This window comes from Schistocerca nitens, chromosome 5, assembly GCF_023898315.1.
Source record: "Schistocerca nitens isolate TAMUIC-IGC-003100 chromosome 5, iqSchNite1.1, whole genome shotgun sequence".
In the NCBI taxonomy this organism is placed as follows: domain Eukaryota; kingdom Metazoa; phylum Arthropoda; class Insecta; order Orthoptera; family Acrididae; genus Schistocerca; species Schistocerca nitens.
This window is the reverse complement of record NC_064618.1, coordinates 384,195,589-384,216,030: the sequence shown is the minus strand read 5'-3', so window position 1 is coordinate 384,216,030 and position 20,442 is coordinate 384,195,589. Positions and strand designations below refer to the sequence as shown.

Below are 20,442 nucleotides of genomic sequence, written 5' to 3'. Positions count from 1 at the left end.
GTAACCCCCGATGGTGGATGGAGTTGAGACGGCGTAAGAGGGATGGCCGAGCAGACGAGTAGACGAAGCTCCCATAATCCAGCTTCGATCAGACTATGGACCGATACAAGCGAAGCAGGACAGTGCGATCCGCTCCCCAAGATGAACCACTAAGAACTCTGAGGACATTAAGGGAACGTGTAGAAAGGGCCGCCAAATAAGAGACATGCGGAGACCAACACAGTTTCCTGTCCAACGTGAGCCCTAGAAACTTAGTTGTTTCCACGAATGGGAGAACGACGGGACCGAGATGTAAGGATGGCGGAAGGAACGCTTTATATCGCCAAAAGTTGATACAAAACGTCTTCTCTTCAGAGAACCGGAAGCCATTTGCCACGCTCCATGAGTAGAGGCTGTCTAGACAACGCTGAAGGCAGCGCTCCAGGAGGCATGTTCTCTGGGCACTGCAGTAGATCGCGAAGTCATCGACAAAGAGAGAGCCTGAGACATTAGGTGGAATGCAATCCATAATTGGATTGATCGCGATGGCAAAAAGGGCTACGCTCAAGACGGAACCCTGAGGCACTCCGTTCTCCTGGAGGAAGACGTCGGACAATACGGAACCCACACGTACCCTAAACTTTCGATCCGTTAAAAAGGAATCAATAAAAAGGGGCAGGCGACCGCGTAGGCCCCACCTGTGCATAGTGCGGAGGATAGCTCCTCTCCAACAGGTATCATAAGCCTTCTCCAAATCGAAGAACACGGCTACCGTTTGGCGCCTTCGCAAAAAGTTGTTCATGATGAATGTCGACAAGGTCACAAGGTGGTCAACAGCGGAGCGGCGGCGACAAAAGCCGCATTGGACATTAGTAAGTAGCCATCGAGATTCAAGTATCCAGACTAACCGAGCATTAACCATGTGCTCCATCACCTTACAGACACAGCTTGTAAGAGAAATGGGGCGGTAACTAGAAGGAAGGTGTCTATCCTTCCCGGGTTTGGGTATAGGAACAACGACGGCGTCACGCCAACGCATGGGGAGAGAAAGGTGTGCCAGCATCTGAACGTGAATGGCATCTGGCCGCGGAGCAGAGGACCAGGACAGTGCAAGCGTACGTTCGAGTTCCCGCATAGTAAAGGGGGCATTATAAGTTTCCAGATTCAGCGAGTGGAAGGAAGGTCGCCGAGCCTCTTCTGCCTCTTTCCTGGGAAGGAAGGCAGGGTGGTAATGGGCTGAACTTGAAACCTCCGCGAAAAACCGGCCGGAGGCGTTGGAGACAGCCACAGGATCAACGAGGACCGCATTACCTGAGGTCAGGCCAGGTACCGAGGAGTGGGCCTTAATGCCCGACAGCCGGCGCAGGCCACCCCATACGACAGAAGAGGGAGTAAAACTGTTAAAGGAGCTGGTGAAAGAGGCCCAACAAGCTTTTTTGCTGTCTTTGATGACTCTACGGCATTGCGCTCGGAGTCGTTTGTATTCAATACAATTCGCCAACGTAGGATGGCTGCGAAAGGTGCGTAAAGCACGTCGTCGAGCACGGATAGCGTCTCTACAAGCCTCGTTCCACCAGGGGACGGAAACGCGACGTGAAGAAGAGGTAGTACGAGGAATGGAACGTTCGGCAGCATTGATGATAACAGCCGTGAGGTATTCGACCTGACTGTCACAACGGAGAAAATCGTGGTCCGGAAAGGTCGCCAGGGAGGAGTAAAGTCCCCAGTCAGCTTTCGGTATGTTCCAACTCGAAGGACGTGGGGATGGGGTGTGGTGCAGGAGACGAACGACACAGGGGAAGTGGTCGCTCGAATAGGTGTCAGAAAGGACATACCACTCGAACCGACGGGCAAGAGTGGTAGAACAGATCGAGAGGTCCAAGTGGGAGTAGGTATGAGTAGAGTCCGAGAGGAAAGTCGGGGCGCCAGTATTGAGGCAGACAAGATTGAGATGGTTGAAGACATCCGCCAAGAGTGAGCCTCTTTGACAGGATGCAGGAGAGCCCCAAAGGGGATGATGGGCATTGAAGTCGCCAAACAATAAAAATGGTGGGGGAAGCTGAACGATCAGGTGCATCATGTCAGCCCGACTAACAGCAGATGGAGTGTAGATGGTACAAACTGAAAAAGTAAAAGCAGAAAGAGTAATACGGACAGCTATTGCTTGGAGTGGGGTTGTCAATGGGATGGAATGGTAATAGACATCGTCCCAAACGAGCAACATGACCCCACCATGAGCTGGGATACCGTCCACAGGGGTGAGGTCATACCACTCCGAGGTATAGTGGGTAAAGGCAATACGGTCAGTCGGGCGCAACTTGGTTTCCTGGAGACCAAGGACGAGTGGACAGTGCAGGCGGAGGAGCAGTTGTAATTCCTCCCGATTAGATCGAATACCTCTTATGTTCCAATGTAACAAGGCCATCGCGAGTAAAAAAGGGGAGGAACGAGACAGGGGAAGAGCTGGTCACCTCGACGGCCGCAGAGGGCCAGGTTGCGAGGGAACAACGCTACAACCGGCGGGAGGCGGATCCGGTTCCATCGAGTCGTCGCCAGCTGCGGCCGCTGTCCCTGGTTGTGTAGGAGGGGCAGCATCATTTGCCGACGAGAGCCCAGCTAAGCGCCTGGCAGCAGAGCGTCCCGGCGAAACCGAAGACGGCCGGGAGCAGCGACTCACGGATTGAGCGTCAGACGAAACGCGCCGGGGTGGAGAGGGGGATAGAGACTACTTCTTGGAGGCCTCCTTGGAAGGCCGAGGAGGCACAGGGATGGTGGGCTAGACCCGAAGAAGGTCCTCACGCGCGGGGTCCGTTTTGGAACGCTGGACCTCGGAAGCTGGGGTCCGGAACGTTTCCCCGATGGACGCCTGAGAAGAGGATCGCTTCTCAGGCGGCGGGGAGGGAGGAGGAGGAGGAGGAGGAGGAGGAGGAGGAGGAGGAGGAGGAGGAGGAAGGGTGGCCCCTGGGGCAGAGGGGGCGGGGGCCACGGGGGAGGAGGATTCGGAAGGGATGGATTTGGGAGGCGGAGGCAGAGACCCAAGATGGGAGGCGGAGGCAGAGACCCAAGATGGGGGGGAGGCAGAGGGGGGGCAGGATAGGGGTGAGGATACCGCGGAAGGAGTGGACACAACTGAGGCAAACGAAGTGGTCAACAGCACGGGATGGAGGCGGTCATACTTCTTCCTGGCCTCAGAATAAGAGAGCCGATCCAAAGTTTTGAGTTCTTGTATCTTCTTCTCCTTCTGATATGCGGGGCAGTCTGAGGATCTAGGCGAGTGGATGCCAGGACAATTAACGCACCGAGGTGGTGGGGTGCATGTATGTTCCTCACGAAGAGGACGTCCACAATCGCCACAAAGGGGCTCAGCATCACACCGTGACGACATGTGCCCAAAGCGCGAACACCGAAAACAGCGCATAGGAGGCGGGACGTAAGGTCGCACGTCGCACCGGTAGCACATCACCTTTACCTTCTCCGGGAGAACGTCCCCCTCGAAGGCGAGGATAAAGGCCCTGGTGTCGATGCGACGGTCTTTGGGGCCGCGCTGGACTCGCCGGACGAAATGCACGCCTCGGCGCTCCAGGTTGGCCCTGAGCTCCTCATCAGATTGCAGCAGGAGGTCCCGATGAAAAATAACCCCCTGCGTCCTATTTAGTGCCAGATGCGGGACGATGGACACTGGGATGTCCCCTAGGCGGTCGCACGCCTGGAGCGCCGCCGACTGTGTGGCGGAGGTGGTCTTTATAAGAACGGACCCCGAACGCATCTTACTGAGAGCCTCGATTTCCCCGAAGATGTCCTCAATGTGCTGAACAAAGAACATGGGCTTGGAGGTGGCGAACGTCCCCCCATTGGTTCGAGAACAGACCAAATAGCGGGGGAAGTACTTCGCCCCAAGCCGGCGGGCCTGTCCCTCCTCCCAGGGAGTGGCCAAGGGGGAAAGGGCAGGAGAACCAGAACTAGAAACAGTACCTTTCCTTTTGAAAGACTCGACCGCAGAGCGACCTGATACGTGTTGACGTTTCATCTGCGAAACGTCCGCCCCGATACCACCCACTCCGACCAGGGGCTCTCCCCATGGGCGCCACCCAGCCTCAGCAAGGGCCACCTGGCAGGATGACCGTTGCCGGGAGTCCTGATGCCCCAAGGAGACTGGCATCTACTCCGTGGCCAACGTGGGGAGGGTGCAGCTCAGGTATCGGCAGTACGATCCCTGTGTTGTCAGGGGGCTACAACCTAGAGGGCACATGACGACCCCACCACAACGGGCTGGCTACCGTGCTGGATTTCTGGTGCCATGGAAAGTCCATCATGATCGTAGGTGCAGATGGGGACGCACTATGGGCGTAACTTGTACAACCCATCAGGCGTTTAGGCCCAATTTGAGGAATAGTGGGTATGGTTACAACGCCGTTACAATGCTGAGTGCCAAGGTCTTAGTGCACTGAGGACCAGTGGTACACCACGTAAGGCGTCCTTCCCCAAAAGGCTCGTACTTCTGTAGAATTTTGAAAAAGGGAGGTCAAACCCCAAGGGGGACCATCACATGGAAGGCCGAAACGGTTGAAACTCCTTTTAGTCGCCTCTTACGACAGGCAGGAATACCTCGGGCCTATTCTTACCCCGGACCCGCAGGGGGGTGTGAAAGGTACTGTCGACCCAAAGTCGATTATAGAGTCGAAGGATGTAGCACAGACTAGGGTATGATAGATGCAGCAACATTTGGATGTTGATGCCATCCGGTCCCGGGCAGAAGAGCGAGAAAAGGAGAGTGCATGTCTGAGTTCCCGCATAGAAAAACCGGCATTATAGCTCTCGCGATTTTGAGAGGAAAAAGCAAGAGGTCTTTCTTCTGCTACCCGTTTTTTCGGGAGAAAGGCTGGTGGGCAATTAGAAAAGCTCGAAATCTCAGCAAAGTGTCGACCCACCACGATATCCCGCGCGACAGTTAGCCCAGAGGTCGGGGAAAAACTGGACGTGCCGGCTATCCGTCGGATTCTACTCCAAACAACCGCCGGGGGAATGAAGGTATTAAAGGATCTGGTAAAGAAATCTCAGCTTGCCTTCTTGATATCGCGTATGATGACAAAAATGTAGGTTCCCCAGTGTTGAGGCAAACAAAACCCGCTTTGTGGAAGAGGTCAATCAATAGAGAGCCTTGCAGACAAGAACGCGGAGATCCCCAAAGCGCGTGATGGACGTTGAAGACCCCAACCAGCAAATAAAGGGGCGGGAGCTGACCAAGGAGATGTGGGAGATCGGCTCTTGCCATTACCTAACAACCTGTAATGTATATGGTAAAAAGAAGGTGAATCCAGAAACCAACTTACATGTTACTCAAAATGACAATTGAATCTTACACTATGTACTGTCTTACATGACCATAGGAGTCAACCGTGCCATTCAAGCAGCCAAGGTGGTGGCATACGAGTTATGAGTAAAACTTTCAGAATAAACGCTTTGAACGATGTTTGGCTTAATGCATAGAATCTCAGATGGATGTCTTCAAATCTGTGCTTTGTTAGAGTTCTTTTTGTTAAAAAAGAATGGATCGGGACGATGGTTTGCGCCACATCCGCAAGATCTTACCAGTGGAGCGAAGACGTTCACGTACAGGCAGTCCTCATCGCCTTCGTACTTGCGCTCCGGGTAAGACAACTGAGGGCAGCGGTTGCCCTCCTGCGTCGCTTGCAGAACGCCCTCCCACGGATCTGGTTTCCGCGGAACCTGTAAGAAAAATTGCGGGCGGTAAGTAAGAGGTACACATTTCTCTATTTGCTGGAGGCCTTCGTGTAATCATTGACAGTTATTTGATCCAAGTAGGCCTTTGCGAATACCTTACTTACAAAGGATCACTGTAGAGAAACACAAATATTTTATGACAATTTCAGGGCCTACGAAAAAGAAAGTAAAATGCATATTCTCCACTACTTTTTGCCACTAGCGGATGACAGAGTACAAAAACGGAACATAGATAAAACGTCTAATTTTCTAGTGCACTGTCTCTCTGGCCTTTAATCGGAAGAGGCAATTTGCGTGGAAAGCCAAAAGTCTTAAGTTTGGTCATGAGATACTGGAATACTATACTTATATAATCTTCAGAATACAAATATCCACTAAAAGAGAGGCTCGTTAACGCCCCGTCTCACAGTATTCGCAGGTGGCATATGGTAAGAGCATGTACCTCGATGATCACTTCCAGACAATTGTTAAATAACATTTTCCCTTTATTAGACTGTAAGAGACCCTTTCGCAGTCCAAAAACTGAATGGCATAATATTTTCGACGTCGCCATTGCCTTCCACCCAAGGCCTTCATAGCTGTTCTCGTCCTGGTGTGAAATGGTGTATTCGCGTTTCGGCTACAGCTACAAACTGATGCATAAAATTAAACTCATTTTGAAAAATCGCTTTCGTATTTCCCTTCTGTCAGTATCTGACAAATGCAGATCCATCTTGCAGAATACCTTCTTCGGAGGTTAACCGTATTGTAATATGCCTATAGAGTCAGCTGTCTCGTGAAAACCAACTGTCTTCTTCAGCTCTGTATTTTTCACTGTCTAGAAATATTCATCTCGAGCTACTATTTTGGAACGTTTTTATTAAGTACTACATCCAAGAGAATTACGTACACGTTTGAATTCAGCCGGCTGCGTCTAAAATGTTGAAACTGAAGGAGCAGACACTCTAGAAATCTTCAGCTTTGGATTAGTTTCCATAGGCGATAAGTAATTTAACACAAATCCTTCTTTGTATTCCATTTTATCCATTCGAACGCAATTCGGAATGGCGATCTTACAAAGTTACCTAAACAGGAGTAGCCGCAGACAATGTGAACATGACGTACCGTTGAATATTTACCAACATACCGAAAATAAATTGGTCTTAACCCAGCCAGCTTCGTGCCAAACCGATAAATTTTCCATTTGCCACTCGTATCAGCTGTCTTACACGGTCCAGTCACATTAATGTGACCACTGTATGTTAGACGTCAACGTGCAATAACCACGCACAGACAGCAGCTGGTAACATCGCAGTGGAGGGTACACAAAGCGTGTCGATGTATGCAGGAAACAGTGCAGTAGTCGTATTACGGACACGTAGCGATTTATCTGACGTCAAAAACAGCGCGATCATTGGCTTTTGGGCTAACGATGGAAGAATTTCCAAAATTACTGAGTTTCTAAGCTGTTCGCGTGGCTAATAATACCTTGTATGGCAAAATGAGGCTGTCAAAACCGGCTCGGAGACATCTGTGGAGCACCACAGGTCATACATTAAAGTGGTGAATGACCGATGCAGAGACGTGTACGGGCAAATAGACGTACTCCTGTTGAGAACCTGACCGTCCAGATGAGGATCTTCGGTAAATATTTAAAGTTGTTCTTTTGATATTGTAATAGAACAACTTTATTTTCACTGTGTGAAGGAATCTTACTACTTTTTGAGCTTTCATCAGATCCAATATTTCTATTTTTTTTTTTTTTTTTTTTGTGGTTTTAGGGCGCACAACGTCAACGGTCATTAGCGCCCAGACTACTTTAGGAATGCACCGCGAGTCACAAGTTTAAAACAGCAACGAAACGGAAAACACGATGAAAGACATACTGACAGGCATAGGATTAAAAAAGAAAACAGCATAATCAAATGTCCTTTGAGAGGGTTGTCAAATTGATAAAATGAAGAACGCGAGCAGCTGCTCGTGGGTCATCCGCTAAAAGGGCTTCTACAGTACATGGCAGGCCAAGATCGAGACGCAGGGTGTTAAAATCCGGACACGACGTTAAAATGTGGCGGACCGTCAGCAATTGCCCACATGGGCAGAACGGCGCCGGCGCAGCCGTCAGGAGATGGCGATGGCTGAACCGGCAGTGGCCAATTCGCAACCGGGCCAAAACTACCTCCTCCCGCCGAGAAGGGCGTGAGGAGGACGTCCAAGCCACGGGAAGAGCTTTCAAGGCCCGAAGCTTGTTGTCTGGAAGTGCAGCCCAATCGGCATGCCACAGCGATACAATGCGCCGAAAAATTACCCTGCTACAATCTGACGAAGGGACACAACAAGAAGCTGTCCGAGGCTGGAGGACCGCAGCCTTGACCGCGGCATCTGCAGCTTCGTTCCCAGGGATACCGACATGGCCAGGAACCCACATAAAGCTAACCGGAGAACCGACGTCCACCAGCTGCTGAAGAGAGCGTTGGATCCGGTGCACGAAAGGGTGAACCGGGTACGGATCACCGAGGCTCTGGATAGCGCTCAGGGAATCGGAGCAGATGACATATGCAGAATGTCGGTGGCGGCAGATGTAAAGGACAGCCAGGTAGAGGGCAAAGAGCTCAGCTGTGAAGACCGAACAATGGCCATGGAGCCGATATTGGAAACTTTGTGCCCCGACAATAAAAGAACACCCGACCCCGTCATTGGTCTTAGAGCCATCTGTATAAATGAAGGTCATATTAATGAACTTCGAACGAAGTTCGACAAAACGGGAGTGGTAGACTGAACCGGGGGTAACCTCCTTCGGGAGCGAGCAGAGGTCAAGGTGGACGCGAACCTGAGCCTGGAGCCAAGGTGGCGTGTGGCTCTCGCCCACTCGAAAGGTGGCAGGGAGTGAAAAATTAAGGTGTTGAAGGAGGCGACGAAAGCGAACTCCAGGGGGTAGCAGGGCGGAGACATACAAACCGTATTGACTGTCGAGAGAGTCATCAAAAAAGGAACGATAAGACGGGTGGTCGGGCATTGCCAGTAGCCGACAGGCATACCGACAAAGCAGTATATCGCGCGGGTAGGTGAGTGGCAACTCACCAGCGTCAGCATGAAGACTCTCGACTGGACTAGTATAAAACGCTCCGATCACAAGTCGTACACCCCGATGTTGTATGGAGTTGAGGCGGCGTAAGATGGATGGCCGTGCAGAGGAGTATACGAAGCTCCCATAATCCAGCTTGGAGCGGACGATCGACCGATATAGGCGAAGTAGGACGGTTCGATCCGCTCCCCACGACATACCACTGAGAACACGGAGGACATTGAGAGAACGGGTACAACGGGCAGCCAAATAAGACATGTGGAGACCAACTAAGTTTCCTGTCAAATGTAAGACCTAAAAATTTTGTTGTCTCCACGAATGGGAGAGCAACGGGACCGAGTCGCAAAGACGGTGGGAGAAACTCTTTGTAGCGCCAGAAGTTAATACAGACCGTCTTCTCGGCAGAAAAACGGAAGCCATTGGCGACACTCCAGGAGTAAAGACGGTCAAGAGAACGCTGAAGACAGCGCTCCAGGAAACACGTACTCTGCGCGCTGCAATAGATGGTAAAATCGTCCACGAAAAGGGAGCCTGATATACATCAGCTGGGAGGCAATCCATTATTGGATTGATCGCTATGGCGAAGAGAGCGACGCTCAAAACTGAGCCCTGTGGCACCCCATTCTCCTGGCGAAAGGTGTCTGACAGGACAGAACCCACACGTACCCTGAACTGTCGATCCATTAAAAAGGAACGAATAAAAAGAGGGAGGCGACCGCGAAGGCCCCATGTATGCATGGTGCGGAGAATGCCCGCCCTCCAACAGGTGTCGTAAGCCTTCTCCAAATCAAAGAACACAGCCGCGGTCGGGCGCTTCCGCAAGAAGTTATTCATAATGATGGTCGACAAGGTAACCAGATGATCAACAGCAGACCGGCGCCTACGAAATCCACATTGTACATTGGTAAGGAGGCGTCGAGACTCTAGCAGCCAAACCAATGGAGAGTTAACCATTCGCTCCATCACTTTACAGACACAGCCGGTAAGCGAGATGGGTCGATAACTGGAAGGCAAGTGCTTGTCCTTCCCCGGGTTGGGAATCGGGACAACAATAGACTCGCGCCAGCATGCGGGAACATGTCCCTCAATCCAGATGCGATTGTAAGTACGAAGAAGAAAACCTTTACCCGCAGGAGAAAGGTTCTTCAGCATCTGAATATGAATAGAATCAGGCCCTGGAGCGGAGGACCGTGATCGGCCAAGTGCGTTTTCGAGTTCCCGCATGGTGAATGGGGCATTATAACTTTCACGATTCGAGGAGCGGAAGTTAGGTGGCCTAGCCTCCTCTGCCTGTTTGCGGGGGAGGAAGGCAGGGTGGTAATGAGCGGAGCTCGAAACCTCGGCGAAAAAGCGGCCGAAGGCATTGGAGACAGCCTCAGGGGCCACAAGGACGTCATTCGCGACCGTCAAGCCAGAAACTGGTGAGTGGACCTTAGTGCCAGATAGCCGGCGCAGGCTACCCCAGACAACAGAAGAAGGAGTAAAACCGTTGAAGGTGCTTGTGAAAGCAGCCCAGCTGGCTTTCTTTAATAATACGACGACACTGTGCACGTAATCGTTTATAATTGATACAATTCGCCACTGTAGGGTGGCGTTTAAAGGTGCGTAAATCACGTCGACGAGCACGTAAAGCGTCTCTACATGCTGCGGTCCACCAGGGGACCGGTACGCGACGTGGAGAAGAAGTAGGGTGCGGGATGGAATATTCAGTAGCAGTGAGAATGACTTCCGTGAGGTGTGCGACCTGACTATCGCAGCTTGGGAATGTTTGATCCTGAAGGGTCGCCCTGGAAGAGAAGAGCCCCCAGTCTGCTTTGGAGATGTTTCAACTAGATGAACACGGAGAGGGGGTATGCTGCAGGAGATGGATAACACACGGGAAGTGGTCGCTCGAATATGTATCAGAAAGTGCATACCACTCGAACCGGCGTGCAAGTTGGGGAGTACAGATAGAGAGATCTAAATGGGAATAGGTGTGAGATGTGTCCGAAAGAAAAGTAGGGGCGCCAGTATTGAGGCAGACAAGATTGAGCTGGTTGAAAAGGTCTGCTAACAGGGAGCCCCTCGGGCAGGATGCTGGAGAGCCCCAAAGGGGATGGTGGGCATTGAAGTCTCCAGTTACCAAAAATGGTGCAGGTAGCTGAGCAATAAGTTGCATCATGTCTGCCCTGGTAACGGCAGACGACGATGGAGTGTAAACGGTACAAATGGAAAATGTAAAAGTGGGGAGAGTAATGCGGATGGCAACTGCCTGCAGGCCGGTGTGCAACGTGATGGGATCGTAGTAAATATCATCCCGGACCAACAACATAACCCCTCCATGAGCTGGGATACCTACCACAGGGGGTAGGTCAAAACGCACAGAGGCGTAGTGTGCCAAGGCAATTTGATCGCATGGGCGTAGCTTCGTTTCCTGGAGGGCTACGACGAGCGGACGGTGCAAGTGGAGCAGCAACTTCAAGTCCTCTCGGTTGGAGCGAATGCTGCGAATATTCCAGTGAATAAGTGCCATCGTAAGAAAAAAAAAAAGGGAAGATGAAAGAAGGGGTCACATCGAAGGCCGCTGAGGGCCTGGCTTCGAGCGAGCACTGCCGCCGCTATCAGTAGGCGGACAGTCATCGTCCATTGGGTCTATAGGTTCATCGGCCATCTTGCGAAGATGGCCGGGAGGGGGAGCTTCCTCCGCCGGTGAACGGCCAGATGTTCGGCTACCAGCGGTGCGGCCAGGCGAAACGGATGACGGCCTGGGGCAGCAACCGCTGGGTGGCGCAGGAGAAGAAATGCGCCGTGGCGGAGAAGGAGAACTGTGCTTCCTATTAGCCTTCTTGGAAGGTCGTTTGGTGGAAGTACCGGTCGAACGCTGGGAGGTCGAGGTACGTAGGAAGTCTGCACGGGACGGTTCCTTCTTGAAGGCCCGTGCATCTGACTTCTGGGTCTTCGTCTTAGCAGAAGCTGATGAAGGGGCTGGTGTCTGTGGGGTGATGGGAGGAAGAGGAGACGTCGACCGCGCGATCTTAGCACTGGCCGAACGGACGACCGTGGTGCTGAAGGTCAGATCGCATGTCTGGGTTGCCACCTCCCTGGTAGTCCGAGGAGAGGCGAGGACAGTACTGTATTTCCCCGCTGGGAGCAGCGTGGGCTTCCTACTAGCCAATAGCTTGCGAGCAGCCGAGGTGGACACTTTCTCTTTGACCCGAATTTCTTGGATACAGCGTTCTTCCTTATAGACAGGACAGTCGCGGGAGGATGCGGCATGGTCACCCTGACAGTTCACGCAACGAGGAGACGGAGGTGGACAATCACCCTCATGGGCATCCCTGCCACAAGTGACACATTTAGCCGCATTGGAAAAAGACTGGCGAGTGTGATTGAAACGCTGACACTGGTAGCAGCGCGTAGGTGTCGGGACATAGGGGCGAACAGAAATAACCTCGTAGCCCGCTTTGATGCGCGATGGCAGCTGAACACTATCGAAGGTCAAGAAAAGTGTCCGGGTCGGTACAAGGTCATTGTTGACCTTTTTCATGACCCTATGGACAGCCGTCACGCCCTGCTCAGCGAGGAAAGATTGAATCTCCTCGTCAGTCAAGCCGTCGAGGGATCTAGTATAGACCACACCACGAGACGAATTCAAAGTTCGGTGAGCCTCCATCCGGACAGGGAATGTGTACAGGAGTGTGGCCCGAAGCAGTTTTTGTGCCTGAAAGGCGCTCTCAGTTTCGAGTAATAAGGTACCGTTACGCAACCTGGTACAAGATTTGACAGATCCGGCTATGGCATCGACGCCCTTCTGGATAACGAAAGGGTTGACAGAGGAAAAATCCTTTCCGTCCTCAGATCGAGAAACGACGAGGAACTGTGGGGTAGGCGGTAGTACTTTTGTCACTGGTAGCTGGTCACGTTTCCGTTTTTGGGCAGAAGTCGAGAGAGATGGAGTGAAATCCATTGCGGAGGAATCCCCCATGATTGCCAGCGTCTCCGATGGCGCGCTCCTTCCTTGTGGGGACCCTCTCAGAGGGCACTCCCGCCTTAGGTGAATGTTTACACCTCAGGTCACACCTCCCGAGAAACAGACGGAGGGACCAATCGGCATGGTCAGAAGGTATCAGCTCAGGCAATCACCCCTCCCCGGGCCTGGCCTTTACCAGGGGGTACGCGCGTGCCTTACATGTCTACCCAGGGCGGGGAATTACGCGTTACCCCGTCACCGGCTACGCGTGCGAACGCGTGGGTCGGCCTTCAGGCGCGCACAGGGAGGAAGGAAGAAGAGGAAAAAGGAGAGAGAGAGAGAGAGAGAGAGAGAGAGAGAGAGAGAGAGAGAGAGAGGACAGTGTCTCAAACGCTGAGGCGGAGACCAGAGAAGGCAAGGAGAAGAAGGCAATGAGAAGGCAAGGAGAAGAAGGCAATGAGAAGGCAAGGAGAAGAAGGCAATGAGAAGGCAAGGAGAAGAAGGCAATGAGAAGGCAAGGAGAAGAAGGCAATGAGAAGGCAAGGAGATTATGCAGGGGAAAGAGTAAGGAAGACAGTGAGGTGGAGAAGAGCAAAGAAAGGAACCAACCAAAGGAAGGAAGAAACGAGAAGTGAAAAAGCAAAATGACCGCAAATAGAGGTCGTGGAACCGTCCATCTCTGGACGCAGGCGCTAACTACCCCCGTGAGGGGGAGGGACTCCTTTTAGTCGCCTCTTACGACAGGCAGGAATACCTCGGGCCTATTCTTACCCCGGACCCGCAGGGGGGCAATATTTCTATTTGACTGTGTGAAGCAGGTATATGTGGCAAAAAAAAAAAAAGCAGTCCGATTGCACTAGAGGTGGCGGTGTGAATGGAATAAAAATATTTTCCAGTTGCATTAAAAAAACTTTTCAACAACTGGTGTGCTATTTCTTCACATTGTTATTCTTCAAACACAATTGCTGTAAGTGATAAACAAGATTATATATGATAAAATTGATCTTTGCGGTGGGCGGAGGCGGATGAGGGGAAGTGGTCGGCGCTACCAACAGGAACCGCAACGTTTAGCTTCATCACCCAATTTTGACACTATAACGGCTAGATTGTTGGCAGATATGAAAAGATAGATGTTGACATTAATGTTCCGGACAAATCCGATATCTGACGAAACCGAACGACGGACCAATCAGACACCTTTTATTGTGCCACTTACATGCAGTTACCATTGTTAACAAAGTGGTTATCTTCAAGCGTGAACGTGCATCGTTTTCTTTTCAATTCGTGCTCTAAGGGGGATAGGCAGGCTGCTAGCTTCTCGATTTGCAAAATATCTGATAAATCAATACTTAAATATACAGCTCTAAAACTGCTCATATATTTACAATGTGCCTACGATATTTTATAGGCAGGTACCTCGATATATCTTTTTTCCATACATCGAGAGCAGACAATAATGTCCTTCTAATTATACCGGATTCCCGATATTTTTAAAAATATCAACAGACCTAGTTCAGGCCCCCATACTGACTGCTGTTCATCGGCTACGAAAGCTGGAACTTTAAGGCCAATACCGCAACTAGTTGAACGTCCACTGAGTGGTGACAGGTGGCCTTTTCAGATGAATCGCGTTTCATGCTCCATCGGACATATGGCCATTGGCGTGTACGGCATGAAACATCTTAATCCAAGGTTCCTGGCCAGAGGAGGGAGTGCTATGATCTGGGGAATGTTTGCGGGGCATTCCCTGAGTTATCTCGTCATCATGGATCAAAGAGTATGTATCTATCCTTGGGGGACCATATCCACCCCTACATATCATTTGTTTTCCTCGGCACGATGGCATCTACCAGCAGGACAATGCTGTGTGTCACACAGCTCGCCGTGTACGTTCATGGTTCGAATAGCACCAAGATGAGTTTATCATATTTCCCTGCCACCAAACTCCCCGGATTTAAACCCCTTGAGAGTCTTTAGGACCACCTTGCTAGGGCTGTTCGAGCCATGGCTCGTCAATAGAGAAACCTAGGGCAGCTGGCCACGACACTGGCTCCATACCCCTGTCTGTACCTCGAGAGGTTCCATACCCTCTTTCGCATGTCGCCTGTCTTTTTCATCAATTTTATTAATGTTCTATGTCATTGCACGGTAGTAACAGACCGAATAAGGTTATTGTAATGAGAGTATTTATACTGAGAGCTCAAAAACTACTTTTCACTTGATTCGCATACATGTTTTACTTCCCTGGGTGGCCTCTGCGAGGCGAGCATCGGAGGACGCAGCACACTGCGTTTCCTGTTGGGGGCTGCACTTCCCTATTGTATGCAGGGCGAAACGACCTGCGAGACATCCGAGTGTCGCCGCAGTTTGTGTGTTTACCGTTCCGCCGCGTCCGGAACGAAGATTCCTGGCACCGACTGACCTCTAGATTCTGATAATACTTGTGGACTGTGCCTTGCGACTGTGGCGCCGGGTGGCCGGTGGTCTAGGAAGGTTGTTTTCGTAGCCGGTCAAATGGCAAGTTCAGTGCCCTCAGTTGAATAGCAGAGGCATGATTGGTCAACTTAAACTGAGGCTAGTTGATGTCATAAAGCCCTGCTCTAAATTGGAGGGAATGGTCGCTATTGGCACGAATGATGTTCTGAGACAGTGTGGGGGAATTTTTGGATCAGGACTGAATGCTGATTCGCAGTTTTCGAGGAGAGTAAGGAGTAGAGAAGTAGTTTCGGGGTCTGATCTTCCTCGGAATAAGACGGTCTTGCGACTTGGTCGCTCGTTTTCGGAAGAAGAATTCTTGGACAGCCTTCGTGGCCAGGGTTGACACAGAGTCGCTTCACGACAGAAGTCGGCACCTACATCATCATCAGGACGCTGCCTACCGACGATGTGCTGCAGATTTCAGTACTGGTACAGTATTTTGCGGCTCCGGCATTGTAGGACCTTATCAATTTCATACTGAATCCCTCAGCAGCACGCGCGCTCATTTTGCTACAAGTCCACCTTGCTTGTTTCTCCTTGTGATCCCATTTGAGCTCTCACTACTAATTGCAATACTGCTATATAGACGGAAGATTAATATTTGATTCATTAGTACCTCCAGTCATTATCGTCAATCTATTGCATCAATGAGAGCAGGAGCCCCTTGTTCTTGAGCCAGCTCTCATTCTCATAATATTTCAGTATACCCTATCCTTTAACCTACTGTTTGTGTCGACAATCATGTACATTTATGTTCTGATATATAATAAATCTCATTGTAATATTTAATCCACATATCATTTCGTAGATATATGCAGAATTCCATTTCCTGTTGTGTATTATGATAAAGCTCTTTTTGAGTAGATTACGATTTTTATTAAATTATTGTGAGTGTGTACTCATTTTACTAACTAGCAGGGTCCACCATCATTTCCTTCCATTACCGTTGCGTGCATAATTAATTAGCTGGTAGATAAGGAGGGGGTCGAGTGCATGTCTCGTTCTCATGCAAAATTCATCTGAATTAAAGAGGTACAAACTCTTCACCACCCCGGCACCTCGCAACCTTCCAGAACCTCACTGAGTTTTCCCGCACCTCTCGCAGCGGTCCGCACTGCAAAATGTGGTTACTCAGGCTTTTGACTGGTGATCACAGCAACGTGACTGGATGGTATTGTTGGAAACTAATCTCTTGTGACTACCTCAAATGCCCCAGCACAGCTATCGTATCTAAGTACGTATGCTGATATGGTCTTAAATGCAGCTTGGAATACAAGTCGTATCAGGTACCAGCTAATACGAGTATATTCTACATCTACATCCATACTCCCCAAGCCACCTGACTGTGTGGCGGAGGGTACCTTGAGTACCTCTATCGGTTCTCCTTTCTATTCCAGTCTCGTATTGTTCGTGGAAAGGATTGTCGGTATGCCTGTGTGTGGGGTCTAATCTCTCTGATTTTATCCTCATGGTCTCTTCGCGAGATATACTGCTTGACTCCTCGGTGAAGGTATGTTCTCGAAACTTTAACAAAAGTCCGTACCGAGCGACTGAGCGTCTCTCCTGCAGAGTCTTCCACTGGAGTTTATCTTCTCTATCTCTTCTATCAACCCTACCTGGTACGGATCCCACACTGCTGAGCAGTATTCAAGCAGTGGGCGAACAAGCTTACTGTAACCTACTTCCTTTGTTTTCGGATTGCATTTCCTTACGATTCTTCCAATGAATCTCAGTTTGGCATCTGCTTTACCGACGATCAACTTTATATGATCATTCCATTTTAAATCACTCCTAATGTGTACTCCCAGATAATTTATGGAATTAACTGCTTCCATTTGCTGACCTGCTATTTTGTAGCTAAATGATAAGGGATCTATCTTTCTATGTATTCGCAGCACATTACACTTGTCTACATTGAGATTCAATTGCCATTCCCTGCACCATGCGTCAATTCGCTGCAGATCCTCCTGCGGTTCAGTACAATTTTCCATTGTTACAACCCCTCTATACACCATAGCATCAACTGCAAAAAGCCTCAGTGAACTTCCGATATCATCCACAAGGTCATTTATGTATATTATGAATAGCAACGGTACTATGACACTCCCCTGCGGCACACCTGAAATTACTCTTACTTCGGAAGACTTCTCTCCATTGAGAATGACATGCTGCGTTCTGTTATCTATGAACTCTTCAATCCAATCACACAATTGGTCTGATAGTCTATATGCTCTTACTTTGTTCATTAAACGACTGTGGGGAAGTGTATCGAACGCCTTGCGGAAGTCAAGAAGCACGGCATCTATCTGTGAACCCGTTTTTTTTTTTTTTGTGTTAGGGCGCAAAACGTCTATGGTCATTAGCGCCCAGCCCGTGACTTAGGAAACAGTAAAAAACCGAAATTGAAAACCAGCAGCAATGGGAACAAAGTCATAAAATTGGAGAAACTAAAAGCAGAAGGAATGCTTAAAAATCCACTACAGAAAGGGGTTGGTTGTCCCCAAAAAAGGCTTCAAATGACTGACGTCATTTCACTGTCACTAATAAACTGGAGAACGCGGTCGGCTGAGCGCGTGTCATCTGCTAAAATCGACGATAGATCAGGCGATAGCTGTAGACGGGAGCGTAACGGATTAAAATAGGGGCATTCAATTAAAAGGTGTCTTACCGTCCACAGCTGAGAGCAGTGGGGACAGAGTGGGGGAGGATCGCCGCTTAAAAGATGTCGATGGCTAAAAAGACAGTGCCCTATCCGGAGTCTAGCTAAAATCACCTCCTCCCGACGACGCGTTCGGGAGGAAGAGGTCCAAGCGCAAGGAAGGGCTTTCACTTCCCGCAATTTATTATGGGGAAGTGTGGACCAATGCGCATGCCATAAATGAGCAACTTTGCGACATAAACCGCTCCGTAGATCGGTGAAGGGAAGCGACTGAATAGCTGGCCGAGGAAGAAAGACTGCAGCCTTGGCCGCTATATCGGCCGCCTCATTCCCACAGATACCAGCGTGTCCCGGGAGCCAGAGGAACGCCACCGAGACGCCCCCCAGGTGGAGCAAGCGCAGACAGTCCTGAATCCGGTGGACCAGAGGGTGCACAGGGTAAAGAGCTTGGAGACTGAGGAGAGAGCTGAGAGAATCTGAGCAGATACCGTACTGTATCCGCCGATGGCGGCGGATGTAGTGGACAGCCTGGAGAACAGCGTAAAGCTCCGCAGTATACACCGAACACTGGTCGGGAAGCCGAAATTGATTTGGGGTGTCGCCAACAATATAGGCACTCCCTACACCTAACTATGTTTTCGAGCCGTCGGTGTAAATAAATGTGGTGTCCGTCATTTGTGCACATAGAGCAGCAAATGCCCGACGATAAACAAGTGTAGGGGTACCATCCTTGGGAAATCGACAAAGGTCACGGAGCAGGCAGATCCGGGGACGGAGCCAAGGCGGTGCTGTACCCCAAGTTGTCAAGAAGGTTTTAGGAAAGCGGAAGGAAAGAGAATGGAGCAGTTGACGGAAGCGAACTCCCGGGGGTAGTAGGGAGGAGGAGCGGCCTGCATACCCTACATCAAATGAGGCGTCGAAAAAAAGGGCATGGGCTGGATTAGCAGGCATGGAAGACAGATGGCTAGCATAACGACTTAGAAGGACCGCTCGCCGATTGGACAACGGAGGTTCAGCAGTCTCAGCATAAAGGCTTTCCACAGGGCTAGTGTAAAAAGCTCCAGACACTAAACGTAATCCACGGTGGTGGATAGAGTCGAGACGCCGAAGAATAGACGGCCGAGCAGAGGAGTAGACTATGCTTCCATAATCCAATTTCGAGCGCACTAAGGCGCGATAGAGGCGGAGAAGGACCACTCGGTCCGCTCCCCAGGAGGTACCATTCAGGACACGGAGGGTGTTAAGCGATCGCAGACAGCGAGCCGAAAGATAGGAAACGTGGGAGGACCAGCACAGTTTTCTGTCAAACATAAGACCCAAGAATTTAGCGACGTCAGAAAACGGAAGGTTGACAGGACCTAGATGTAAGGAGGGCGGAAGAAACTCCTTACGTCGCCAAAAATTAACACAAACGGTCTTACTGGGAGAGAAACGGAAGCCTGTTTCGATGCTTCAAGAGTGGAGGCGATCGAGACATCCTTGAAGACGTCGTTCAAGAAGGCTGGTCCGTTGAGAGCTGCAGTAGATCGCAAAATCGTCCACAAAGAGGGAGCCCGAGACATCGGGAAGGAGAAAATCCATAATTGGATTTATAGCGATGGCAAACAGTACAACACTCAGCACGGAGCCCTGGGGTACCCAGTTTTCTTGGGAGAAAGTGCGGGAGAGAGTAGTGTTCACCCGCACCCTAAATGTGCGCTCTGCCATAAATTCGCGAAGAAAAAGGGGCAGCCGGCCTCGAAAGCCCCAAGAGAACAGTGTGCGGAGGATGCCTGTCCTCCAACAGGTATCGTATGCTCTCTCCAGATCAAAAAATATTGCTACCGTTTGGCGTTTCCGGAGAAAATTGTTCATGATATAAGTGGAGAGAGCAACAAGATGGTCAACTGCAGAACGATGCTTTCGGAATCCGCATTGGGCAGGTGTTAAAACACTGCGGGATTCCAGCCACCACGCTTAACGGTAATTCACCATACGCTCCATAACCTTACAGACACTACTCGTGAGAGAAATGGGGCGATAGCTAGAGGGGAGATGTTTGTCCTTTCCAGGTTTCGGAACAGGAACGACGATAGCTTCCCGCCATCGTCTGGGAAAAGTACTGTCGGTTCAAATGGTTCAAATGGCTCTGAGCACTATGGGACTCAACTGCTGTGGTCATAAGTCCCCTAGAACTTAGAACTACTTAAACCTAACTAACCTAAGGACAGCACACAACACCCAGCCATCACGAGGCAGAGAAAATCCCTGACCCCGCCGGGAATCGAACCCGGGAACCCGGGTGTGGGAAGCGAGAACGCTACCGCACGACCACGAGATGCGGGCAGTACTGTCGGTCCAAATTCGATTATAAAGGCGAAGGAGGTAACGCAGACTATGGGCTGATAAATGCAACATCATTTGGACGTGGATACCATCTGGTCCTGGGGCGGAGGAGCGAGAAGAAGAGAGTGCATGTTGGAGTTCCCGCAAGGAGAAAACAGTATTGTAGCTTTCGCGATTTTGAGAGGAGAAAGCAAGATGTCGCACTTCCGCTGCACGTTTCTTCGGGAGAAACGCTGGCGGCTAATT

The 20,442-nt window shown here is 50.5% G+C and overlaps 1 protein-coding gene across 1 annotated transcript in view; it reads right to left on the bottom strand.

Moving 5' to 3' along the window:
• The window catches only part of LOC126260809 (venom carboxylesterase-6-like), a 160,419-nt gene that overhangs the window by 111,344 nt on the left and 28,633 nt on the right, over window positions 1-20,442 (bottom strand). Inside the window, exon 2 of the mRNA XM_049958177.1 lies at window positions 5,569-5,706. Coding sequence (XP_049814134.1) covers window positions 5,569-5,706 — 138 coding nt within the window. The remainder of the gene's footprint in view (window positions 1-5,568; window positions 5,707-20,442) is intronic.